The sequence below is a fragment of the Podarcis muralis genome, chromosome 8, assembly GCF_964188315.1.
Source record: "Podarcis muralis chromosome 8, rPodMur119.hap1.1, whole genome shotgun sequence".
Taxonomy (NCBI): Eukaryota; Metazoa; Chordata; class Lepidosauria; order Squamata; family Lacertidae; genus Podarcis; species Podarcis muralis.
Genome location: NC_135662.1, coordinates 34,444,047 through 34,470,951, shown reverse-complemented (window position 1 = coordinate 34,470,951; position 26,905 = coordinate 34,444,047). Strand labels below are relative to the sequence as shown.

The 26,905-nt window shown below is 39.3% G+C and overlaps 2 protein-coding genes and 1 non-coding gene across 4 annotated transcripts; 1 reads left to right on the top strand and 2 right to left on the bottom strand.

Moving 5' to 3' along the window:
• Positions 1 to 38: 38 nt before the first annotated feature.
• MCMDC2 (minichromosome maintenance domain containing 2) lies at positions 39 to 18,054 on the top strand. The gene is made up of 15 exons (XM_077932943.1): positions 39 to 692; positions 4,914 to 5,065; positions 5,147 to 5,277; positions 5,368 to 5,427; positions 5,687 to 5,882; positions 6,841 to 6,963; positions 8,817 to 8,924; positions 11,206 to 11,334; positions 12,979 to 13,216; positions 13,523 to 13,728; positions 14,479 to 14,645; positions 15,007 to 15,186; positions 15,877 to 16,019; positions 16,841 to 16,950; positions 17,888 to 18,054. The coding sequence occupies exons 2-15, from the start codon at positions 4,966 to 4,968 to the stop codon at positions 18,052 to 18,054; spliced, it is 2,058 nt and encodes a 685-aa protein (XP_077789069.1). The 5' UTR covers positions 39 to 692; positions 4,914 to 4,965.
• Positions 17,598 to 26,905, bottom strand: LOC144328694 (uncharacterized). Of its 2 annotated transcripts, XM_077932941.1 has the most exons (5): positions 26,766 to 26,868; positions 22,268 to 25,874; positions 21,204 to 21,655; positions 19,759 to 20,060; positions 17,598 to 19,310 (listed from the first exon to the last, which is right to left on the bottom strand). In XM_077932941.1, exons 2-4 carry the CDS (start codon positions 22,306 to 22,308, stop codon positions 20,050 to 20,052), a joined length of 504 nt encoding a protein of 167 aa, XP_077789067.1. In that variant the 5' UTR covers positions 22,309 to 25,874; positions 26,766 to 26,868; the 3' UTR covers positions 17,598 to 19,310; positions 19,759 to 20,049. The 2 variants fall into 2 exon arrangements, with proteins under 2 accessions (XP_077789067.1, XP_077789068.1); XM_077932942.1 differs by lacking the exon at positions 22,268 to 25,874 and having other exon boundaries at positions 26,766 to 26,905.
• On the bottom strand, positions 19,383 to 19,464 carry LOC114601448 (small nucleolar RNA SNORD87). Its single transcript, XR_003707768.2, has one exon. It is a non-coding gene; the product is annotated as a small nucleolar RNA SNORD87 (small nucleolar RNA).

The following is a 26,905-nucleotide window of genomic DNA, read 5'->3' as shown; positions in this document are numbered from 1 at the left end:
CTCCTAAATTCAGTGTGGAACTTTGTGATTGTGGCTGGGGAAAACTGAAACCTCAAAGGAATTAATTAAATATGGAATTTACACCTTGAAGAAAATAGTCCACATGTCTTGTTTCCACTGTGGCCATGATTTGGATTTTTTTACTAAAGTCTTGAATCATGAAAAGAAAAGAGAGAGAGAGAGAGCAACAAACCCAAACAAAACAGAACAAAATCTGGGCACTAAGAGATCTTGCAGTATCAAGCCAATGCAAACAGACTGCAACTGAGTACCCTTGGTCAGATTATAATGGCACAATCAGGTTGCCAGGGCCCATGCCCGCAAGGGGGCCCAGACTCTGAGCTTTGCTTTAAAAGTAAAGTAAATATCTAACCCTCCTAAAAGGAAAGTTCATCTTGAGAGATTGAGCTTAGGAAGATACCTAGCACAAACTAGGAACAAAAGAGGAAAATATAAAAACCAGCAGAATTAAACTACACTTAGCAGAGGCTCCAGACAAACAAACACAACCGGTGTCCAGCTAAAAGACCTACTTTTGTACTAGATTAGTGCATCTTTTACTGGGATCCCAACTCTAGCTGCAAAAGGAAATTACAGTCCGGCCCCCAGCAACTGAAAGAAATGCTTCAGTCACCTCAGTCTAATCCAAGAGAGGATACCCTCATGGCAACACTCCCATTGGCTATTGCTAGGTAGCAGGCACCCACCAAATTATCTGGCACTTACTTCAGAATAAACACGTTTAGATGTAGGCCTCTTAGTTTGGTCACTCCTTTTTATACAAGTACTTTAATACAGAGGTCTAATTAATCCAGAATAAATATATCCTCGTCTATTTATATATCTTTCATTCACAAACATATGCCAACAAAAGGGAGGGAAGCAGATTGTTCCTTTTTTTCATGCTTTGAAAATGTGTAAAGAAAATACAGTTTTGTTTATTAATGATTGGATACTATCACTATATATATATACATGCATACATACACACGCACTCCTACCAACTCCTTAGGTCAGGGGTTCTCAAAGAGTGTGGCAGGAGAGGAGGGCAAGTGTGGCGGGAAGATTCAAGGACAATCAAAGGAATAAAGTAGTCATGTTCTGTGTTATAAATCAAGCACTGCTGTTTTATTTTCCAATGTGTGTGGCACGAGCAAATTTGTATTCTGAAAGTGTGGCCCAGAGAAAAAAGTTTGAGAACCACTGTCTTACTTAAACGTGTTTCAGCAGAGCTTTCAGCAGTGGCCTAGTGTGTTATTTAAAACTCAACAGTTCCGCAAAATCAAAATGCGCATTTCAGGCTCAGCACTTCTGAAAGGAAAATCAACCACATTTCAATAACAAAAAAATCAGAGTCACTGACAGGCTTTAGTTTCTAATATATAACCACTTAAATGAGATTGGCACTGCACTTCAGTGCTTCATTATGTACAGGATTGGAGTGTTTTGTCCTGCCCCTTTAAGTAATATTAGAAATCAAACCCAGCACTGAGTATGAGTTCATTATTTTTGAAATATTATTGCTTTAGAAGTGTTAACCTGGGATTTTTATTTCTGCAAAATTGTTTCATATTTATAAATACCCTAGACTGCTGAATTGCGCTTGGTTGACATTGTTACAATTTTTTCAAAGATCACTTAAACTAACAAGCCTAAATCAAAATAGGTTTCCTCTGAAGTAGGATCCAGAGAGTTCCGTAGGACTTGCTCCCTTGTAAGATTTGCTTAGGATTGCAGTTTTGATGAAATAGTAAGTAATTGGGGGGAAATGTACGTCCCTTGAATTAAAGTAATCTGAGGTAAATTTTGTGCCTGTGAGGCTTTTTATCCTATCAGAGTTGAGAATATCTCTGCTGACAGCAGAGTTGTGGAACAGAAACTTGAAAATGTAAGATTTGGCCGTAGGATTGCCAAGCAACAGACAGCGTCCACCTGAAGTGGATGTTGACCATTGTTTCTTTCTGAGGAGTGTTCATATGGAGGGAAGTTTGAAGTCTGGCTCCTTCTCTGTGCCTGGATCAGCTCCCCTTCAGAGAGACACAAGGAACAAGAAAGAGGGGTGGAGGTTCAGTGGTTTTATTCCTCTGAGTGAAAGGCTAATGAGGAAGCAATGGCAGTACTAGAAAAAATATGAGGGAGGACAAGAGAGGGCAAAACAAGTCTGAGGGAAAAAGTTCTGTAATAGGCATAAATTGTTAATGAAAATACAGAAAGCTTGTTCATTTGTTCAGGGCCTGCCATTGCCAGCAGTGCTCCTCAGTGGAGGTAGGGAGAAAAGTAGGTTTTTTGGGGTGGGGTGGCTAGACACTTTCCCACTTTTGTCCTTTGGAGTGCCATCTCTATGACAGGGGCTCTAGAATCCCATTTAATTGGTTTACCATCATCTTTCAGTCACACATAACTATGGGTGGGTACAAATAACTGTTTTGCCACAAATCTGCGCATGATGTGCGGTAGGATCTTGACCACTTTTCAGATTTATTATTTATTTATTTATTTATTTATTTATTTATTTATTTATTTATTTATTTATTTCTAGCCCGCCCATCTGACTGGGTTTCCCCAGCCACCCTGGGCAGCTTCCAACAGAAAGTTAAGTATACATTAAAACATCAGTCATTAAAAACTTCCCTAAACATTAAATTAAATACATAGCGCCACTTATATCCTCCTGCTTGTAGGCTGAAAATCAGCTTGTGGGGGAGAACCCATAAGGTTAAACAGCTCCTCCTTTTGCTGTTGTGCTAGTCTTCAACTTAATCATACAGCCACCTCCAAGGATGTTTTAGAAGAAAAACAAGACAGGGAAATTATACAACTGCATGCAATGGCTTGTGTGAGGCTAAGTTCAAGTGTGTTGTTGGATTCTTTTCACACAAACAACTTAGTTGGATTTTTTAAATGCACCATTGCAAGAGAACTGTAACACATTGGTTTTGGCATGCCTGAAGAAGAGACAGAGCTATATTAGTAATGGCAGTAAAGGGTGACAATGTAGTGAGGTGGGCCATTGCGACATCAGTGCGGAAATGGAAGGGTTTTGAGGCCAGGATATAAAGGTATCTATAATGGAACTGTGGACCTGAGGGTGCTTTTTAAAAATGCAGCTTTTTAGGAAGAAACCAAAATTGTTGAGCTTTTTTTGGGTTTTTTACGTTAGAGTATGTGTTTGCTCCACAATTACTCTGTTTTTCATATGGAAATCCCTATCCCATTATATCCATGATGGAAAATGACACTTAAGAACTTAGATTTAAACCACCATTTAAATTTTCACCCTATCTGAATGTGAGGCACATATACATAGGTGTGACACTGATATCTTTGGTTCTGTTTCTTGCTGAGCCTTCCTCATTTCAAATTATTCAGCAACTGCCCAGTTGGTGGCATAGGGTTATATCCAGAGCTCTCTGGTGGGCAGATTATGCTACTGTTCCAGACAGAACATACAATTGGGACTATTTGAATGGGTATTTTTGACTTTATACTGAGCATAGTTCTTTGAATAGTGTTCCTTGTGCTTTATGACCAAATGGGGATTTGAACTGTGGTCTCCCAGCATCTAATCTGACACTTTAACCACTTCAGTACACTGACTTTGGGTGGCCAAATTGAATGCAACTCTATTCACACTGAATGTCTTTTAAAAAGTGAATTGTGTGTGAGAGAGAGTGTCCGATTGGGACACTTGTGGGGAGTAAGTATATTTTATCCCCCCTTCCAGTCTTAATCTGGATTCCCATCCCCCCATGACTCTTTTCATTGGTGAGACGGAAGCTCCCACTGGATGGAACAGGAGTTTCCGAAGCCCCAGTACAAATAAGTGTAGATGTAGTGCTCACTGTTGGGACTGCAGAGAAATCAGAGTACTGGAAAAGCTAAAAGCCATGTAGAATATTTCTAACATGTAGTTTTTACAGTTAAGATCATCAGATGCCCAACCCAAATTCCTTATGCATTATCTAATTTCCTTTAAATTACATAGAAGTCCAATTGAAATATGTTAGGATTTAAATTCTTGACAAAACTGATACAGCAAGATGTTTCCTTTTATAAGATTTATACTGCAATAATTTATTATAAATTATTTAAGACCAGAACATAGTGAATATATTTTATCTGTCCTTTAAAAAAAAAGTAATAAAGATTCCACCCATATTGCTAAGTACACATCCACAAGACTAATGCTTTGGCTTGTAATCTAAAGCATATTCCAGTACTCGGATCCTTCTCCAGTATCTGAATAAATTAAGCAAGGCTTTGCATTATATCAAGGATCGCCAAACTTTTTGGACCAGTGGGTGCATTTTGAATGTTAAGTGTGATGAGCATCAATCACAAAATGACTGCCATGGGAGCACAGCATAGTGCAACATAGCTGTCATTACATAACAAAGAAATTAAAGAGAGTCGTTATGATACAGCTTTTCCCATAATTGTATTTCTCTAATAGAAAGTGATTAACCTGTTTTATTTCTGCTTGTCTTACAGCCATTAAAAGGCACAAGAACCCTCTTTTCCCCTAATGCCAACCCCAACCAAAGCCTAGGCTGCCATCTTGTACCCACTTACCTGGGAGTAAGCTCCATTAAACACAAGGAGACGTATCTCTGTGTGGACATATACATTGTGAGGACAGTATACACTGCACTCATTTCAAAGAAAACACTTGGAAGGGTACCTGCACAATTTGCTTCATAAGTTTCTTTAAAAAGAAAGAAAGGAGAAAGCTCAGAGTTGGGGTGGGGGCCTGCCCAGGGATACCAATCAAGGCCTATGCAGGTGCCATGGCATCAACCTCTGTATTATATAATTCATTTTCTGTAAGTGCTAATGGTAACTTATCACTGCAGAATTCTTACTGCATCTCCCATTGTCTTGACCTTACTGACATATCAAATTCTTCCCCATAGTGTGTACCTGTGATCTAAGGGTTTAGTACGGAAACAAATCCATTCAGAGAAAATGAAGCCAGACCTTCTCAGAATGAAGGAAGTTGCATTGATTTATCTTGACAGGAGTGGTGGCCTTCAGAAATTTGTGAATGCCTGCAAATTATACAATGGTAGTATTTAGCAATTTTTAAAATTATAGTTTAAATCAGTATATGGGCAATGTTGATGGTTTTTCCTTTCTACTCTTACAGATTCAAAGCAAAGTTATGCCATTTTCCGGTTTCCTATATTGATAAATCCATCTGATATTATTGAGTTGGATGCTACCCTTGGAAATTACATTTTGCATAAACCTGTTAAGGCCACTCAGATTTTTCAGTCTGTAAGCAATCTCATATATTTTGGTGAAATTTGTTAATCACTCTTTTAAACTGCAGTTGCCTTATGAAATGAATTGGGTTTTGAATTATAGGTGTGTTTTACAGCAGTTAAAACACTGTCACTAATTCAGCAGCTACAGACTGAAGCTCAGGTAGGTTTGAACTCTGCTTTTCGTATTTCACTTTTTAAAGAAATTAGTTGTATTTATCAAACAATATAGCTTCACTGACCTTTTAGTTTGTTGCAATATTACACTTCTGAAATGCGTTCAAGGCACATCTTAATTATAGTAAGCTTCCTTGGAAGTAAGCCCTGTTGACTTTGAGTTGGCATGCATAGGGTTACACTGTAGTATCTGTTATTTATAACTGGCATCATCATCATGGTATTTCTGTGTCTCTTTTTTTCAGATGAGCATAGTGCTGAAACTAACACATTTACCTTCCCTGCCCAGTTATATTTTCAGTCTTTGCAAATTTCCATTTGATTATACTTCTCAGAGATTTTATATGGCAGAGGGAATAGTTGTTGCAATGTCCACTGTAACAAAATATACACAAGGAGCAAGATTTGTTTGTTGTGATGAAAACTGTCCGTTTTCTGAAGGTACACCAACCTGGAATCTTGAATTCTGTTATAACTTACTGACTTACACCAGTAAATTCAGCTTTTAAAAATTATACCGTAAGCTTGTACAAGACATTGTATATAAAATCTAATACAATGCATGTTGCTGACATATTTGCGAGAGCGTTATAGACCTGTGATTTCTCATACTGGATACACATGAAAATCGTTTCACAAACTGGTTTTCCTACTATCAAGCAGATCATTGGCTATAGAAGGGACTCGGAGGAGAAAGCAGAGAAGATAATTGATCTCTGTGTTCATAACTTTTATGCCTGTTTGTTGTGTTTAGATGCATCTGTGTGCCCTGCACTACACTGGCTATATCATTTGCTATTGACCATACCACTCAGCAGTAGTATTCAGTGGATTGTTCTCCATCATATATTCCAAAAATTAAAAGATTATACTCTACTTCTGTTCTCTATCATGCAAATATTTCTGTTTGTTGGTGGACAACGGGTGGGATTCAGACTTCTCCTTCTCCATGGACAGAACGGTCCACCATCTCCTCTCCCTGCATACTATTCTGGGAGTTCTTCTGACCCTCTACAGTGGATTTGGGGGGAGAGGGGAGGCTCAGCAGGAGCCATTACAATGATTTCCGCTAGCAAGGCAGGTCTTAACTGAATATGAGCCAAAGTCTGGCTATGTCCTGTTGCTTAAGCATGTATCATACCTTATAGTCAACTGAGGACTTTGTATTAAGATAGCAAAGCAGTGTGCCATTCAAACAACTCTAAAAAGGGATGCCAATTTTTTTGGCACTTGCCCCAAATGAATGAATGGGATGTCAATATTCTTTTCAAGTAGGTACATTATCAGAGATCATTTGGTGATGATTAATTAAATTTAATTGGAAACCATTATAAACCAATATATAGCACTTTGTGAATGTTTAGAACTTTAAATATGGTCTTTTATACACTTCCCCTAGGATTTCAGTATATAAGAGTACATACACCTGGAGCGACAGAATCTGCAACAGTGAGAAACAATTTTGTGTGTACTTTGTGTACTTCACCACTGCGGGAAGATATGAAATACAGAGTACTTGGTGGTAAACATTATATAGTATTGTTGTTAGCCCTAAATTATACCATTTCAATAGCTATACAGTGGTACCTCGGGTTAAGAATTTAATTCGTTCCGGAGGTCCATTCTTAACCTGAAACTGTTCTTAACCTGAGGTACCACTTTGGCTAATGGGGCCTCCCGCTGCTGCTGCGCCGCCACAAGATTTCTGTTCTTATCCTGAAGCAAAATTCTTAACCCGAGGTACTATTTCTGGGTTAGCGGAGTCTGTAACCTAAAGCGTCTGTAACCCAAGGTACCACTGTATTTTTATGGTGTGGTGTACTACTGGGCAACAAGAGAAGGAAAAAGCATGGAGGAGGGAGTTCAAAGTCATCACTACATTGAGTGAAGCTTATAATGTATGCCCCATGGTTGCATTGGGACTCTGATAGGCTCCCCACTTCCTAAGTCTGAATGTGTCTGAAATACAGATTTAGCCCAGTCTCTTAGCATTTTATAGTGTGTGGAAGAAAATCTAATTAGTAGGCTTATTTTTGAGTTCACAAAGTTTCCTGAGGTTTCAGTGTCCCAGTAATACATGTTTGCATACGATAATTTCTTTCATCAGACGTTCACAGGCTTACAATTTAAAGACAAAATGCTAAAAGGGAAAGCGAAAAGATGGCTACCCCCATATGTCTGTGAGGATTGTCCTTTTAAACGCTGTACAATTCAGGAAAGGATTGCACGTTAAGATATACCGTCATATTCTGAGACCATTTTAAAACATTTTTTAAAATTTCAGTTGTGTCAACGCAAAGGAGGTACTAGCTGGTTTAAGCAACTATAATGGGTCAGAGAAGAAAGGTGCATTCGTACTACCTTGTACTTTTTGCTCGTAAAACTGGGGGTTTTTAAAAGGATTTTCGTAAATAAATTGCCCCATGAACTGGACAAAATTGTCCTAGTTTTGTTAACATGAAACCAGCACAAGAAAAAAGTACCGTATTGGTCCAAATATAAGCCTCACCCGCAAATAAGCCGCACCTTTAAAATTCAAGGCTTAATTGTGGGTGCGGCCCACCTCCCAGCACTACTGCCCTGAACAGGGGATGGGGGGTAGCCAGCGCCAGTGCTCGGCACTCCACTCCCCAAGCTGGTGCCTGGTTTCGAGCGCACTGCATGCCCACCTCCTGGCACTACCACCTCCCGGCACTACCTCCCCAAGCCAGCGCCAGGGGAGGTTTGGGAGTTGTGGGTGGGCTGCACACCGTTGCCCCGCACTGCTTCGGGGGGGGGGGCGTAAGGTCATGAATATAAGCCAAACTTTAATGGCTCGAATTTGGAAAAAGGTGCTGCTTATATTTGGGCCAATACGGTAGCTTGATCCATCCATCCCAAGCCTGAATGCAGGTTTGATATTTGTCTTGCTGAAGACAAACCATAAGATGTAGCAAGGTTTGTTGTATGACTTGCTGCTTGTGTTTTGTCTTGAGTAAACGAAACATGAGCCTGGGTTTGGATGCCACACGAAGCCAAATCATGACATAGCTCTCAACAGCACCATAGCACACCCAGAGAAGGAGCAAAACAGCTGCAGTCTCCTCTCTGGGAGCCCACACATGCTAGTGTTTGCGCTAAGTCATGGTTTGGTTTAACATTTTATGTGATTCAGATCACTTTATAACTTCACTTTTTTGACCGTTTTGTCAATAGAAGGTATAAAGCTTAGGAAGAGTAGTACAGTACTAAAGTACTTGAGTGGATATAGTTCTGACTGTTGGGATGATTTAGAATGCTTTTTCTTTAATAATACTAATCCCAGTTGGGGAAATGGCTTGAGATGGACTTCTGATTAATTTTAAAAATGTAATCTTACATTTTTCTTTTTTAAAGATAAGCAGATTATTGAAATAGTTGATGCTAAAGCAATTAGTGCTTTTCAAGGATTTTCCAGCAGTAAAACCCCTTTCAGATTTCAATCTTTCACAGTTTTTCTAAGAGGTAAGTTTTGTGTTTAATGTAAATTTTTATTATTAGGCTGATAAGTGTGGCAGAATTCTGTTAGTCTAGCATGTGTTATACAAAATAGCATTTGGATGGGATAAATCTTTCACTTTCTGAATAGATATGCCTATCAATCAAATGTGAATGTATATGTAGAGAAGCTCATATATTAGGAAAGGGGAGTATGTGAAAATAAAATGTAGAGACTCTTTAAAAAATAAACACAATCTTATCTTGTCCTTGGAATGTGACTTCCTCCTTTCAGTTCATATGATAAAGCTTTTCTGTAAGTAACTAAGTTTTGTAACATCCTTCCTCAATCTAGCTACTTCCCTTATTCTCTTGAGATCTCTGCCATTTCTGGTTTACATAATTAATCTTCACAGATTTTAAAATAGGAGCCTATTTCTGTGTTTCTGTGTTTGTTGTTTTTAAATGGTTTGTTTCTGTCCTTTTGAGATAATCTACTGAGATTTTTCTCCTGCACACATCAAATTGAAATAACTTGAACAACATCTGCTTTGTATGAAATGCCCCGAAAGTGTGGTTTTTCTTGCTTTAAAAGTTTGCCTGAAGTCTTTTTTAAAAGCCTTCTGAACACAGTTGACTGCATGTTGAACCACTAATAACAAAGTTAAAAGTGGATGAACCACAAGACTGAAATAGGTCAATTATGGAAAAAGTAGCAAAGGGACAGTACTGGCAATATATAAAACACTACTCCAAAACACTACAAGTCCCCTTACCACAATCAAAGCTGAATGGGAACATGACATAGGATATGAAATAAACCCAACCCAATGGTTGAAGCTGTGAACTAAACCACCGTTTAAGTCCCTCCCAGGCAAGAGAAGGGAACTCATCCTGAAACTTATCTACAGGTGGTACCTAATACCACATAAGCTGGCGATGATACAACCAGGAGAGGATCCACTGGCACTGATACACACCTCCACATGTGGTAGGAAAGCCCCAAAATTCAATCTTTTGGGATAACAGACTTACAAGAAATTTGCAAAATAACAAAAACAGGTAATAGAAGCAACTCCAAAATTTGCCCTACTAAGTTTCTTCCAAGGCAATAATGCACATTCACATGACAAAAAACTTATAAACCACTTACTCTCAGCAGCTAGGAGTCTCATAACCAGACACTAGATGGACCTATTTGGGGTGTCCATGGACCACTAGTACCAAACTATATGGGAAACTGCCCTATGAGAAAAACTTAACAAACTGAAACTGCCATGGGACAAACAAAGGATGCCTTTACCCCTGTGTAGCTCCCCTTCATCACATACACATGCCAACAAGGCAATGACTGATCTCCCGTTCCCGACAAGATATGAATCAATATGGCTAATGTAACCTAACAATGCCCCCCCTCAAAAAAAACACAAAAAAAAACCACTACCAATCAACTGGAACCAACCATACCTTGGGCCCTCTGACCTCTTGTTCTGCCAACAAAAATAAGACACCTATCCAAGTGACACTGACAAAAAAGCTCCACTCACATATGCAAAAATGAAAGTTTAATGTCTCCTTCACCTCCCCCCTCTCCTAAATTTCTTTTTCTCTACTTTCTCCCCTCTCTCAACCCCACATTGTCTACAACAAAAAAAGTCTCAAACTGAATGTATTTGATTTGTATGAAGGATGCTAGTTTAAAAACAGAGACACTGAATGTACTTTTGTTACTTATGGAAAATATTTCAATAAAAACATAAAAAAGGGAAAATATTGAAAGATTAGATGGATTTGGTCACATGAATGTAGCTTTGTGTTCAATCTTATAAATGCAGAAGGAAGATGGTGGGAATGGATCATTCCTAGCAGTAACTCTTATTTCTATCCTCATAAAGGTAATCTAGCCTTTATAGACCAAACTACATAAAGCAGTGAGCTGGGCAGAGCAATCCTATGTGTGACTTTCTGCAAGTTAGGGAAAATTTCATCTTCAGTAAGCCATTTGGTTAACAAATGGCTGTTTTATTTAAGCCGGTTTTCAACTGTCTCTGGTTTTTGAATAGTTTTTATTGCTTCTATGTTGTGTTGCTTCCTGCTGCTCCTTTACAGTGCACGTTTACCTGAACTTTAGTTCAATGGCCCTTAATCCCAGGTAAGAGCATTTAGAATTGCAGTCTTAGTATCCGTAACATTTAAAATTGTTTGTGATCTTTTTTCCTGTTGTTAACTACCTAGCTTCTACGAATAAAGGCAGGGTATGTCTTAAGCAGATACATACATCCCTACATGTTTATTTGCTAATTTATAGATGAACTAACTAATAAAATGGAAATAGGAAACAGGTATAAAGTTATAGGAATTCCAGTCTGTATGCCAAGCTGCATACAAATCACACTTTGCCTGGAAGCCAACAGTATACATCTCTGTAATCTCACAGGTAAGACAAGGGGATAGTTGAAGTGGGTGTGCATTCAGTTCCTGACTGAACAAGTGGAGATTTTTGTGTTTGTGTGTGTGTGTGTGTGTGTGTGTGTGTGTGTGTATGTATAGCAAACTTTTTGGGACTTTCTGTATGATTGAAATTTGCTTCTTCCTCTCTCCCTCTCAAATATGAACCAAATATGTGAAAGTTGGTTTGAATAAATACAGATCACACAATTCACACTGTGTTTTAGAGGGCACTCTGTCTGCTATTTCAGTTGGATAAGAATTAAGTGAATGGTAATAGTAGTCAGAGAGTGCCCTCTACCTATTAATTTGTGATCCAACAGCATTTAAATGACTTCACATTTGAGACTTAAATTACTTTTAAATGTGTTTATAAAACCTACATTGCCTTTTATTATCAATTACGCACTCTCCTACATTTACATATTGCACTAATAGTACTGGCGTCTTATGCAGATTCTGTTCATTGGGTTTCTTTGTGGGCTTTTCAACTGTAGTTCTGTGCTTATTCTGTGGTATCTGACTTTAGTCATACAAGTTAGGGCTTAGCCACATTTCTGCTTCTCTCCCCTGCCCCCACCCCTGGAGTAAACTACTCTTTAGCGCTCAACCGGAGCAAACAGCAATTTGGGTTTTCTCTTGATTAATGTTTGCTCTGATTGAGCACTGAAGAGCAGGTTTTCCCTGGGAAAGGAGTAAGGCAAGATGAAAACTGCTCAGTTCTGTGCCTCGAAAGCATGGGTCAACGGGAAAACCACTCGGATCCAGGCTTTCTTGACACAGGATAAGCAAAAATGTGGACAAGCCCTTAGATATGTCTAGGTTAAGTCCATTGTTTTCAGTTGGCTGCTCAGAGTATGACTTGGTTGGATACCACCACATTGTAAAATGCCTTGAGTGTTGTTTGTAGAAAGGCACCACATAAAACTATATACAGTGGAACCTCAGGTTGCAAATGTGATCCGTGCGGGAGGCACGTTCGCAACCCGCAGCGCTGCGTCTGCACATGCACGTGACGCGATTCGGTGTTTCTGCGCATAGCGCGATTTAGCACTTCTGCACATGCGCTGAAACCCGGAAGTAACCTGTTCCAGTACTTCTGGGTTTCGGTGCGTCTGTAACCCAAGGTACCACTGTAAATGTACAAACAAATGTACAAACTTAATGTCATTGAGACATCATGAGGGCTAACTCACTGTGAACCAAGTCCATACGTATTGAAATTGGGTATGTATATATTTTTTTGGATCTCGCCTGAGGATACAAGGTAGGATTCTCAACTGACAGCCTGAGCAAACAAAGCACTGCAGAATTGGGAAACCACATCATTAGACACAGTAGAGAATGGCGCAAGTAACAGGGGCCATTGAAGGAATAGCCTATTTTCATTTAACAAAATGAAACTGATTTTAAAGTGTTCACACCTGTAAACCTGATAAGCAATTCTGTGAACACTTAGCCGGGAACCATGTGAATGTACATGCATAAGACTGAGCTTAAGGTGGGTGTTTTTAAAACTGTTTTTCTAGTTTTGTAATTACAAATGGAAGATGTGAAACTGAATATATTTGTAAAAATTGTAAGATATGTTGTTCATATAGATTCATTTGGCTTTGGTGTGTTTTTGTATTAGGCCCTTCGCAGATCAGTGAAAAATTTAAGTATCTGCTTTCTTTGACTTCAAAGTCGTGTTGGAGATTTACAGCTCTTCTGGCCAATAGTTTTGCTTCACAAGTACTTCCACCAGGCATTAACAACACTCTCAAACTAGCTATATTGTTAAGTCTAGTACAGACAAGTGACAGAAATGACTTAACAGCAGATTACTTGGATATTTTGGTATTGACGAATGATTCGCTAATATTAGAGAGGTAACTAAGTGCTCTTTTCTTTATTAAGCAGATTCTCTCCCCCTTTTGTAGGATAACTGTGTGTACCCTCTATTTAGCTTTGTGCAAAGAACGATGTTGTTACTGCAGTTGTTCCAATTTCTTATTTTGCTTTTAAAGGAAAATATGTGAGGTAAAACAATGCATATACTTCTTTATTCCAAGGATAGAATTATTCTACTGAACTGCAATGTCATGTAAACTAAAATTATTTTTTAAAACACTTGATTTCTTTTCCAAGTGTATTACACATCCATAACTAAGATATCTACTTTCCCCATCACCTAGAGTTGTGAATTACAGCATTAGTCTTGTTCCACGGGGCATACGGCATATTCCATCTGGTGAAGTTTTTCCTACTGTGTCCAAAGATAAGCATGGAACTGGAACTGCAAGCATTCAGGCTAATAGTGCTTTGCTGGCCAAAGGGGGAGTATGCTTCATTGGAGAATTATCTTCACATAGGAAGGATAAGCTTGAACAGTTGCAGTCAGGTAAACCAACTGAAAGTTTTGTATAATGCAGTACCTAAAATCTGGCATACCTTATTTCAGTTATCCAAATGTCCAAATACACTTTGACTTAAAAGCTCCCTTACGCCAGGTTTCTGTCCATCACAGTATTTTTTCCACAGTAAGAAATCAGAACTGCAACAGCTTTCTACACCTCAGAAGATATCACATTTTGTATGCGTGTGTAAACCCACTATGTTTAGTCACATGGGCTGGCAAATGACAATTCTTGCAGAAGCACTTTACTTGCCTTGATCAAATGCAACCTGTAGTAGTTTTCGTATGAGAAAGAGCAAAACACTGGGATATTGTTTGTCTGCTAGCAGGGCAATGTATTGATAAAGAATAATTCTTTTAATCATTAAAAAATAAAAAATAACTAAGGTGACATTCAACTGTGCCTGTAGCTAGTGGAAAGGACTTCTTGCTTGTGCAATGAGAAGGTCCCTTCCACTCCTGGCAGCTTCCACATGTCCACCAAACCTACTGTTGTCGTATATTATTCACCAATTTCTATGTCCTTCAAAATAGGGAGCAGTATATCAACCTGTTCTCTGCTACATTTTGATATGCAGCACTTCCAGTGCATTTCTGTAATTTGAATATATAGCATGTGAGCTATCTTCTTTAAGACAATGGCACTATGTTGTTTTCATTCTTCAAAGACCTATTTATAGTGAAATTTAAAAAAACATCAGATTTTAAGTAGTCTTTATTGTCTGACTTTACAAGTACTTGAAGGAAGAACAACTACTATATTCATCCCTGGAAAGAAATATGGAGAAGAAATTGATCAGCAGGTTACCCTTCCAATTCAAACCAGTTTTTGGTCATTTATTGATGTGGATGCTTCTTGCAAAAAGCATATCCAAGGAGATAATACTCTAATAGGCCAAATGGTAAGTAACGTTTCTTTGCTAGAATTGCACAATGACATTAATTAAAAATACCTAATAGCTTTTAGAGTGACATTGATATACAAAATTTGCAGCCACTTTCTAGAAAGTTATTTCCTCCAGTAATGCAATCTATTTTCATCAGTGAATTGAGATAGATTCTACAATATTAAAACTAAGACTATAGTGCATGCATGCGTTAAATAGACAAAGAGTGCTAAATGAAATGTTCCAAAATGCGTTTCTCAGAAAAACCACTGAATTTTACATTTTTCTAGATACCCTCAGTCCCAAATAATTCACTTGCTGGTTTTGTCTGGAAACCATGTGAAATTCTGTTCTGAAATATATTGCTTTTGTCTAGGATTTAAGCTTTATTTCAGCTAACGTTATAGACGCTTTTTGGCTTCTGATACACTGCAATGAACCAGCATTTTCCAATCCAGTTCTTCCTGTTGTGAATCTCCTTTTAAAAAAGGCCATCAATCCAGAAGATACAGTCTATGCTATCTCCAAACAGTTTGGAACACAAGATTATGAGGAGGTAACTAGACATTATGAATTGAACCAAACAAGAGGAGCGGTTTGATAAGCTGCTGTTCTATCAATCATATTTCAGATTATGTGCATTTGAATAATCAAGATCCCTTTTGTTCCTCTGCTACTTTAACTTCAATTTGTACAAGTAACTAACTTACAAAATATATGTTACGTGTCTAACTAGACATATTTGCTAAAGGACTCTTCTGCACTTCAGACAATTTCAATGTCCAATATTCAGAATAGGAATGAGAACTTTTCTTACACTAAATCTACATCTTTAGTAAAGCTGTGAAATCCAACAGTGGCTTCAAAATACAAGTGAAAAGAAGCAAGGAAGGTGTTTGACCCAACACTTACTTGACTGCAGAACGGTGTACCAACCGTGCTAAATCATGAGTATCTTAACTTCCATGGTGATTGGTGTAAACTGTCTTAAGCGCTTAGTAAATAGGTTGAGTTTGTATTTATGCAACCACTCATATAATCCACGTTTTTGCCTATTTTAAAATCACGTTCTTTGTAATGTGAAAATATGTCAAGAATAATGAATTGGCAAATTATTAATATTTTAATGAAAATTGTGTCTTGGAAAATACTTTTTAAAATGATACACCTGAAATTTAAAGATCACGGGTAAATCTAGTTATTTTTCCACATTCATAAACCAATGAAATAATTTATGTCATTTTAGTTCCTTGCTTTCTCCAAAAATTTGCATGTGGAACTCTGTTCAGAAGCGGAAAGGCTGATTCACGGTTACTACTTAGCAAGTCGCAGAATCAGAACACATCCTGTTCATGGATCAAATCTCTCAGCAACTGCACTGAATATCTTGTAAGTTTTCATTTACATGTCAAGTATGTGTTCTTCAAAATTTGTATTTAACCTGTGTAATAATTCTGCATAAGTAACTATGACAAACCCAAATCTGATGGCTATAAGCCAAAATATCCCTTTGTCTTCCATTAGCTGGGAAAGAAAGTAGGATCAGTCATTCCACCATCACCATGTTCCTAATACATTTCCCCTTAGCTCTGTAAGTTTTAGGCATGTGATTGTTCAGTTCCTGTTTCTTAAATTGCAATAACTTATCTGTATAAGTTACATGTGAACAAATGTGTAATTTCAAGCAGCACTAATCCTAGATTTTGTAAAAAAAATTATAAAGTTTAAGAGCTCAAAAGCCATTTTATATAACTTTCCGTTTTGTTAAATTTCTGAATATGATGTATCAGTTTAAACTTGACTCTCATAGCCAGTTTTTCAAGAGAAGTCATAAGCTCCTTACAAACCTCACAAATAGTAATCTAATAGAGTTGCCCACCTCTCTATTATCATTAATACATAAAGATCTATGTATACATTATACATTAACAAACAATTGGGCTTGCACAGTAGAGGGTATTTGCCTTGTGCACTATAGCTATTTTAACCACTATGGCTCCATCAGCCTAAAACCACACCTCTATTTGTACTAGTAATTGACCTGAATTATATCAAAAATACGCAAGTACCATTTCTCCCCATACATGTCTGTAGCAGCTACATTTCTCTGTGTGTAAAGATTCATACAACATCTCTGGCAACAGAAGCTTTCAGTTATTAAAATTTTGTACAACTGATTTTAAATTATTAAATTTATGTTTGTGCTGTAGGATTTCACTGTCTAAAGCACATGCTAAGCTGAGTTTAAGAACAGAAGTACTTGAAGAAGATGTTTTGATTGCTGTATTACTATTTGAATCATCTCTCACTTTTAAATACGGTATAAACCTTTTAACTGAACCTTTCTTAATGAGGGCTATTAAAATAACCACGTAAAATCCTTAAATGCAGGGTGCTTTTCTGCTTGGGCTGAAAAGCAGAGCTCCAAATACCAAATGTCTGGTTACCTCTCAAGGTTCTGCTTGTCCACCCCAAGTCTCATTTCCATGGATGAGATTTCTCTTCCCTTCCTTTTGTGTTGACATCACCATCTATTGAAAAGTCTGCACTGAAGGGCACTGTCAGAAAAAAGACACTTGACTTTCCTGCACTTGGTTCCTATAAAGAGCCCCTCTTTCTCACACAAAATATATTGCGTCCATCTTGACCAAGATGCCACTGTAATGAGTGAATTCAGAGAAGTGTCCAGTGCATCATCTAGTCTGGTTTTGTGTCCAGTGCATCATCTAGTCTGGTTTTGTGCGATAAATTTCAATTACTGCTATTCAGACTCACAACTCCAGGTACTCCTGTAGGATACTGATCATGTGGACCCATTTCAATTGGATATGCACCCAGGATATGAGACTAACAGCTTTGGTTGATAAGTTGAACTGGGATTTGAATTGTGTGTGTCTTCATGCACTCATATTAGCTCCCTTGGAAACAGCATCCTTAAAAAGAGCATTTAAAAAATGACAGGCCACCTTTAAAACCAGAAATATATTTATTAGTACAGTGACAGAGAAAGACTGAATGAGCCCAATTCTAAGAACCAACTATATTTTTGCATATAAAAAATCTTAACATCTGAAAGTACTTATAGATATTCTGCCCATACTTACTGTGTTCAGAAACCTGTTACCTACATGGATGCCTATCACTGGATATTTCTATGTGAAATTTCAATTGATGTAAATCACATTTTCAATTATACTTTAACATTTTCTAGTTAAAATAAATTATATAAGTTTATTCCTCTACTTTTATTTTCACAGGTGCTTCTGTGTTTTGTGTGGCCCCAAATGCTGTGTTTCCATTTGAACTCAATAGTGAAAACTCTCTGAATCAAAGGGATATTTACTTGATGCAGTGCCATCAACAGTTGAAACAATTTGTTGCTACATATGGACCTGCAACAGATGTTCTTATTAGCGAAGATTAGTTTATCTTCAAAATGAGGTCTATTTTTAAAAATAAACTTGAATGTGTAAATAGTTGTAAGATCAATTCATGTAGTTCTTAATGTCTGTCATACATACATTTTGAGAGTCAGCAAAACTGATTTCCCCATTGTCACATTAGAACATTGGAAATATGAAGGATGCAATGCTTGGTCACAGAATTCTACTATTTCAGACATTGCTTTTCCTTTCTAGTCTTGCATTTCTCAGGGCGGGGAGGAACAGAGGAAGAAAACATTTTCCATTTTGTGAAAAGAGATGTATGACATTGGTTCCTGTTATAGCCTCCCAAGTTTCATGAAAAAATAAGAGCAGCTTTTACTATGAATGTCTTAAATGGGGTGTAATTCAACTCACTATTGCTATATAGACTATGTGGGAAAATAGTCTCTTAAATATATTATTACTATTATTAATAATTTTCCTATTTATTACCCACTCTTCACTGTAAGGTCCCAGGGCATTAAAAACAACATTAAGAACATATTAAAACAATGAAAGGGTTTTCAATATCCTGAATAACAATGTTATCATTACTTTCTTTGGGTATGTCCCATGGATGTACGTTAATGTAAGGGCTTGTTCACACTTCCACTTGTCGAATTGCTTTCCACTGGAAAACCCACTCTATAGCACTGAATCGGAGCAAACATCAATCAGGTTTTCTGGGGAAAGTGGTGGGGCAAATGGAAAACCTCTTGGGCCCCTGCTTTGTAGTCAAGGAACAAGCAGCAGCATGGATGAGCCCTAACACTTTGTTCTCAATTAGGGGGGGGAAAGATGGTTGCATATAAGGCATACATTAGAACATCAAATATAAAATATTTGTGGTTTAAGGATTGAAGGAAAATCAGTTCTCTAAATTTCAAAAGATACTGAATTGCAAACATTACTGTCAACTGCATCTAGCAGGAAAAGAATGCTGAATTTGATGGGCCTTTGGCCTGATCCAGCGGAGCTGCTCTTATGCCATCAGTATTCAGACAGAATGGCTCCCTTTCATAATGTAATCTTCTTAGCTTTATCTCAAATATTTCTTATTACAATAAAATAAAATTTCTTTTTCATATAACATTTGCAAAACAGTCAAGTTTGGTTTCTTATACATGGATTACAGGTTTAGTGAATAACTACCTCAAACTTGCAAGTAGCACTTTCATGGTTGAAAACGATTTGACAATCTGGTCTCATTTCTGAATACATCCGAATTCAGGAAGGCACACAATCAAAACATCCACTGCAATAAAAACAATTAACATAACTTTACAATGTTCTAAGTAATTATGTTACTTGGGCCATTTAAAGCTTTACTGGCATCTCAGAATTAGGAAATACACATCAGTATAAATTCAGATGGGTAAACGGCAAAAAGAAATCATCACTGTGCCAGCAATGCAATTTTTAATATCTATACTGTACAATGGAAAACACGATTTCCTAAATTAAACTATTTCCATGGCTTTGTAATTGCTTGCAGAATGAACCCTCCAGGTTTTTTTTTCAAAAGCAGGGAACAAGAAAAGTCATATACATAACAATATGAGGTTGTATGAAGTGTCATCAACCTCCCAACAAGGTTTACTGAAAAGGAATATTGTACAAGTAAATTTAAACTAAAACTATGTGTCTATTAAAAACTAGTTTTACTAAAGCACTTAGTTAAAATTTTAAAGAATAACACTTACCATTATCCATACTTTAGGGGTCAACAGGGCATCTTGACAGACCTAAACTAACAGAATAATAAGACATTTATAGATAACCACCTGAAAATACTATTTTAAAAATGTCAACTATGTAACTAAATGTTTGGCTTGTACAAAAGTTGTCTTTTATCTGAAATATATACAAACGGGATCCGTTCCAGAGGCCCGGCCATATCCCGAAAATTCCGTAACTGGAGGACTGCTTCTAGGTTTGCTGCAGCCGTAACCCAAAGATTCCGGAACCTGGAGGTAACACAACAAGTCATCATGCTAGTCGTCCCCTGCAAAAGAAAATTTTATCATTGAAAAATAATTTTCACAGATCCTTGAATATGTGAAGCACGGGGGGGGGGGGCGCAGATTCTTGGCCATGGAAATGGTACTTTATACTAAATGCATAATCATGGTTGGGTGTTTTAGAAATATTTTAGGTCACAATCAGCACAGATGGAAGGAGCTTATGGACTGTTTACAACCTTGTATTTGTTGTTCCAAATTTCCATAGCTGCATGCAAGCACACAAAAGTTAGAAACTAGTACTAGCTCTGTCCCAATCTGTAGGGATTTGAGGCTATTGAGGTTAACAGGCATAACTTTTTAAGTGTACCGTGGTAAAGGTAAAGGTACCCCTGCCCGTATGGGCCAGTCTTGACAGACTCTAGGGTTGTGCGCTCATCTCACTCTAGAGGCCGGGAGCCAGCACTGCCCGCAGACACTTCCGGGTCACGTGGCCAGCGTGACAAGCTGCATCTGGCGAGCCAGCGCAGCACACAGAACACTGTTTACCTTCCTGCTAGTAAGCGGTCCCTATTTATCTACTTGCACCCGGGGGGTGCTTTCGAACTGCTAGGTTGGCAGGCGCTGGGACCAAATGACGGGAGCGCACCCCGCCGCGGGGATTCGAACCACCAACCTTTTGATTGGCAAGTCCTCGTACCGTGGTACCTCAGGCTAATACTTAATTCGTTCCGGAGGTCCGTACTTAACCTGAAACTGTTCTTAAGCTGAAGCACCATTTTAGCTTAGGGGGCCTCCTGCTGCCGGAGCCCAATTTCTGTTCTCATCCTGAAGCAAAGTTTTTAACCTGAAGCACTATTTCTGGGTTACTGGAGTCTGTAACCTGAAGCGTATGTAACCTGAAGTATCACTGTACCTTGAATCAACTGTTGCCTGATAACAGAACAGATGACTAAACTTACTCCACAAATTTATCACTCACACTTGAGATCTTGAAATTGCATGAGATGCTACAGCCTAAGGCAGCAGTATGAAGTGGAGAACAAGTCTTTTTGTAGTTAAAACTGCTGTAAGGTGCACCCAAGATCCAGACTTCGCCCTCTTAGGACTCCTAAGCTGACAATATTACAGTGGACCTCAGTTCTTAACCCGAGGTACCATTGTTTTCGCAATTTGAATCAACTTACCTTTAATGATTTGCGTAGTTTTGGTTTTCCCTGCAGAATATTTTCGTGCAATGGCAGAGTCCGGGAACATGTCAGCTACACACTTTTTGAAGTCGTCGCAGAAGGTGAAAGAAATGTTGTGTTTGGCACACAGCATGGCCATTTTAACCTCTACATTTCTGACCTGGTCAGCCTCTGTGGTATTCCTAGTCACAAATGTGGACATTGCCGGGGCATGTTTCTGTGCCTCTAGCCCGCGCTTGTGCTTGGCCGATTTTTTATGCTGAGTGACATCGGTCCTTCCCCCATGGGAGACACTAAAATTGCAACTGCAAATTGTGCAGAATGCATGACCATGCCCCACTCTGCTCTTCTTCAAGAAGCTAAATTCCTTTTCCCATTTCTCACGATACTTGCACAGCCTCTTCGTTTTTTTTGAAGGAATGTCTTCTTCTCCACCTCCATCCATCTTTCTTTGTTTGAAAAAGAAGAAAAGAAACACATCAGAGTAGCCACACACGCCATTTGCGAAGAGATTGCTCTCCTGTAGCAATTCTACCTCCTCCACATTCATACGTGGGATTTGACTGGAGTAACACATGACTGGAAAGGTTTGCAGTTCCACAAACATAGGTGTGCACTGCCTCAAAATAAATAAAAGTGAACAAAAGATGACTCATGGGGGGGGGGGGCATTGCTGAAAAAATGTCAACTTTGTAACCAGAGGTTCAACTGAATAGAATCTGAATCACATGCATCACAAGGCCTATGCAGCCTCAACTTAAGATGGCTCCCTGGCCAGGCTTTGCAGCAGCACATGCAACAAAACGGCGTCCAGCGTTCAAAAACCCCCTCAGCTTGCATTAACTAGCCACACACACGGCGGTGACAACCTCCCCCCCTCGCCATGAGATCGCCGCAAACCATTTTAGTCAACCAGCTCCTTTCCTTTCCCCCACAGCAGTCAATCGAAGGAGCCTCCAAAACAAATCCAAAAGCCCCCCCCCCATCCCATGAGATCGCCGCCCGCCATTGTACTCAACCAGCCGCTCCTTTTTCCCCATGTGCCCCCGCTCCAGACAGACCTTATGCCTGGCAAGGGTGAGTGGGCCGTTGATGTATCCATCCGATTCCGGGCACAGGTACGTTCCAAGCCCCTCCAAGCCAAAGGCCCAAAGGCAGAAAGCCCAGCCAGCAGCCAAATGAAGCCTCAAGCAGTGGTTCCCACAGCACAGCGACCTGGCAAAGGGATACAGCAGCAAGGAAACCACACTGCTGGGAAGTGCTGAAGCAAAGGCGAGTCCCCAGGAAACGCGGCCGATTTTATCGGCACAAGGCATGCAAGCTCCGCCCCCCCAGTCGTTCTCAGACTCCTTATTGGTGAGCAACACAGCTGAGCAACGCAGCTGAGGAGCCTCTCTGACCAGCAGGGAGGGAGAGGAGCTGCTTCCTTTGAAATCCGGGAAATTTACGGGATATCTAACAATCCGGGACAGCAGCGGGAAATGGCACTCGAATAAGGGAATTTCCCGCGAAAAAGGGAAGGTTGACAGCTATGCTCCTTTAATCTACGGAATGCTTTTGATCCAGTACCGGGATTGCACTGGCAGGCAGGAGCAACTTTTGCACATTTCCCCACTCCTTTCCACAAACTTCCCTCCCTCCCAGACTGTTTTGGAGGGTCCCCCAATCTTCCAAAGTAGATTTTTAGAAGGGGTAATAGGGGGATTAGCAAAGGTTGTCTGTCTCCACCACATCCTATTAATGGAAACTCCACTAGGTGGATACTCCCAATGGCAGAAGCAAAATCTGGATCCAAGCCAATATGTCTTTTTTCAGACATACATTGGCTGTGATGTGGCTACTGCCATTCTTGAACACAAACTGCAAGGCAATCCATCTATCCATTTCCTCTCCTTAATTAAAGAGCAGAGAAAGGCAGATGGTACTAATATAGGAATCTACCTGTACCAAATGTTGGTTTGCTGGTTCCCTGAAAGTTACCGGTAACCATTTCTTAAGCTTGGAATTGAGTTGCTCTTGGAAAGGGTAGCTATGCCTTATTTACCCAATCAGCAGATGCTAAAGTAAGTTGGTTTAAATTGTTAATATATTTTCTCAGTTTTGTGTGCTTTCATTACAAAGAAAGCTCATATATGCAGTATTCTTAAGGGTTGAAACAACAATGGAATCCCAGACAAATGATTCTGAAGCCACTGGGCGTAAACTTAACAGTAGATTCCATTGTCAGAATATGATGAGAGGAACTGCGAAGGCCATTAGATCCCAGTTCCAAAAATCATTATGGGGTGGTGTTTCCTTGCAAAGTTAAAAGATGTTATAGAGACACCATGTTTCCAAAGAGGTGTTTTTTAAAAAAAGTTTATGTTATCTGGCAAGTATAAAATATGAACTCAGTTCAATCTGAAAACTGAGTATATGGTATTTCCTAGTACCATCAAGCCAAAAATAGATTGCTACACAGTGAAGAGGTCATGGGTCAGGGCCATAAGACAACTCTCTAACCAATTTCCCCACTGACAAAGAGGCAATTTATCATTATAGCTTGGACATTCAGCTGATGCTACTGATTTATGAAGACATCAGCTCTAGTAATGATCTTCAGCTGTCTAATTCATCATCATTCAAACAACTTGACAGCCTGGAAATAACTCAAAATAATCAATACTAGAAGTACATTTTCCCCATTGTGTTTTCAACAGACCAACTAATTAAAATATAGGCCAATTCCAGAAAAAATATACAAAGGAAAAGAGGGCCTCACAATGCCATAGTTAATGTACTTCCACTTTCAAATATATATAGATATCAGCTGCATGCACACACACTACTTGTGCATTTGTGTATAATGCAGAGCTTTCCAAACTTTTAATGTTGGTGGCACAATTTTTAGACATGCATCATAGCACGACACCGTAATTCAGTTTTACTAGCAAACCAGAGGTTAAACTAACCCCTAAGAGATTCGGATACATACATAAATTGTAATAATGAAATGTATGGGGACACAACATCTCATGAAAACGTTTCATTTATATTTTTAAAAATATATGATTTGTAAGATAACAACATATATTTCCGAGATTGTAGTCATTTATGTGTAACAACATGTAAATATGTGCAAGAATTTTTAAAAAATTGAATAAAACCAGTAACTACTTACCATTTTAATGAGATGTATGAGATTAGTAGGATGGACATAGTTTTGAATATTTGGTGGAATATTAAATAGACACTCACATTTCATCATCAAACATTTTTAAAATTCCACGTTTCAGTGTCTTAAAGTTTGTCATTGTTGAAAAGGATACTTTACAAATGTACATAGTAAAAAATTGCAGAAGAATATTTTTTTTACCTATTTGGATGAATTTTTGAAACATGAATGCAAAAACTGTGCAAGTCACCTTCTCATACATCATTAACAGATTTCAATAATTTGAGCTAATTCTTCTTCAATAAGTGAAAAGTTTCTCCTTGCAGTTTAAAGAAATGGAATTCTGATCTAATCATAGTCGTGGATTTCAACACTTGGGAAGTAATGAACTTTCTGAGCAGTGTTAAATGGTCAGCAATTAGTGAGCTGATATCACATTTTAGCTCGCACTCAGAAGTTTTGGGAAACATTTCAAAAATTCCTTCTTTCCCTTTCCTTTTCCAAATTGCTATTTTGTCTCTGTGGTAGAACAAATTTTATCTACCACTGTTAATATATTTTCTCCTTTTTCTTGCATACTGGCATTCATTTTATTCAAATGTTCAAATATGTCAGCAAGATATGCCAATTTTGCACACCAAAGTTTGTTTTGAATGAGATCACGGAATTCCTTTTGCTGATTTTCCGCAAAAAGTTTAAGCATCATTTCCCTCAATTCGTATACAAGACAAAGCACTTGACCTCGACAGCCAACAAATGTGTGTGTAGTAGTAGCTTTTGAAAACTTGCCCCCATTTCTTCACAAATATGAGCAAATAATCTTGATTCAAGATGTCTACTTTTAATGTAACTTGCCTTTTGAGCTTTCTCTAACGCCTGCATTCTCCTTATGAGTGATGCAGACGGCTTCTTTATAGGTTTTGAAATCTCAATAAAGTATTCTACTGCTTTTTCTGACAAATGACTGTGTTTTGAGGTAAAATGACTTCAATTTGTTTAGTACCATACTTTCATTTTTAAGTAAATCCCTAAAAACAACACTGGGGAAAAGGATTGTTTTCATTACCAGAAAATGAACTTCTGTTTCATATACTGTAATCTTTACTGTATAAATGAGGCTTGGATTTTTTTCCTTTACACTTCTTATGTACTAAAACAGACTGTTCAACAGTTGATTCTTGTATAGTTTCCTCTACAGCTGCTATATTCTGTTCATTGTAAGCACCATCTTCACCAACATTTCTTAATTAGAAACCTATCCATTTTAGGGGCTAATTCAACTGCAATTTAAGTAATTAAACATGAAAATAGCAGCATCAGCACTTAAACTCCCTCAGAGCAGGTGGTGGTGGTGGTCTCTGCAACAAGTGCATAGCCAAAGTGGTGGGATCCAGCAGCCAGTGAGGATGGGTGGCAACTAGTCTTGGCTACTGCAGGGCACTTAGGAGACTTCTTCCATCCTGGGCCAGGGCCTCATGCTGGCCTGGCGCTGCACTGGCCCAGAGGCAGGAGAGCTGCAAGAGAAGAGAGGAGGGCTAGCACCTAGCCCAGCCAGGCAGGCAGCACATGGTGGGGCGGGGCAAGTGAATGAGACGCCAATGGCTCCTTGGAAAGCATGGATCATCAGATCTGGGCTCCTGACAAGCAGCCTCGACCAGGGAGGAACGGAAAGCGTGCGGGCAGGCAAGGTGGGGAGGCTCCTGTGCAGCATGGCAGCAGCTACTCAGCGGTCTGCCCGCTCCCTTTCCAGCCCCGGGGGAGCTGTAAAACACCTACACACTGTGTCACAACAACACATATTTGGGAAAGCTCTGGCATGACGTGTATTAACAATCCTCTATTTTTCAAGTTACTACACGAGGAATATAGGTAACATGGCAATAGCACGTTATGACAAAAACTGCTTTTAGATAAATGCAGTAAGGTCCATCTGCTAATGGAATAGACAACTTTACCTTCATCTCCTTCCACTGTTTGGGGGGGAATAGAAGAGTGGGCTGAAGGCTCTAAAGAAGTGAGTGCATAACAAGGCTTCCCAAAACAACCACTCATTCTATAAATTGCATTCCAGAAGTGGGCAAAGGTGCCCAGCCCCGACCAATTATCAGGCGCGGGAGCCGCGCGGGATCCTCTTTGTGAGGGAGCGCGACGTGGCCCCGTCCATGAAAAAAGGCATCCAGACCCACAACGGTTCCCCCACCCGCCCCCGCCTCGGCTTCCAGCTGAAGGCGGGAAGCTCTCCGCGCGCTCTACCCGCCACGAGTCCTGGCCTAGCTGAGTTCAAGGTACGTGGCGAGGAAGAGGGAGGAAAGGCAGCCAGGCTGGTCGGCGCGAGCACCCCAAGCCGTCCAGGCAGCGCAAACCGCCGCCTCCCCCACCCCCCCTCTCGCCCTCAAATGGCTTACCTGTTCTGCAGATCACGCGAAACCCCGCAGACCTCCATAAGAAAGGAGCGCGAGCGTGGCCGGAACCGGAATTATAAGTCCATGGAGCACGTGACCAGCCCTCCTGCCCTCCTCCACCCAGCCACGCGCCTTTTGCGCTC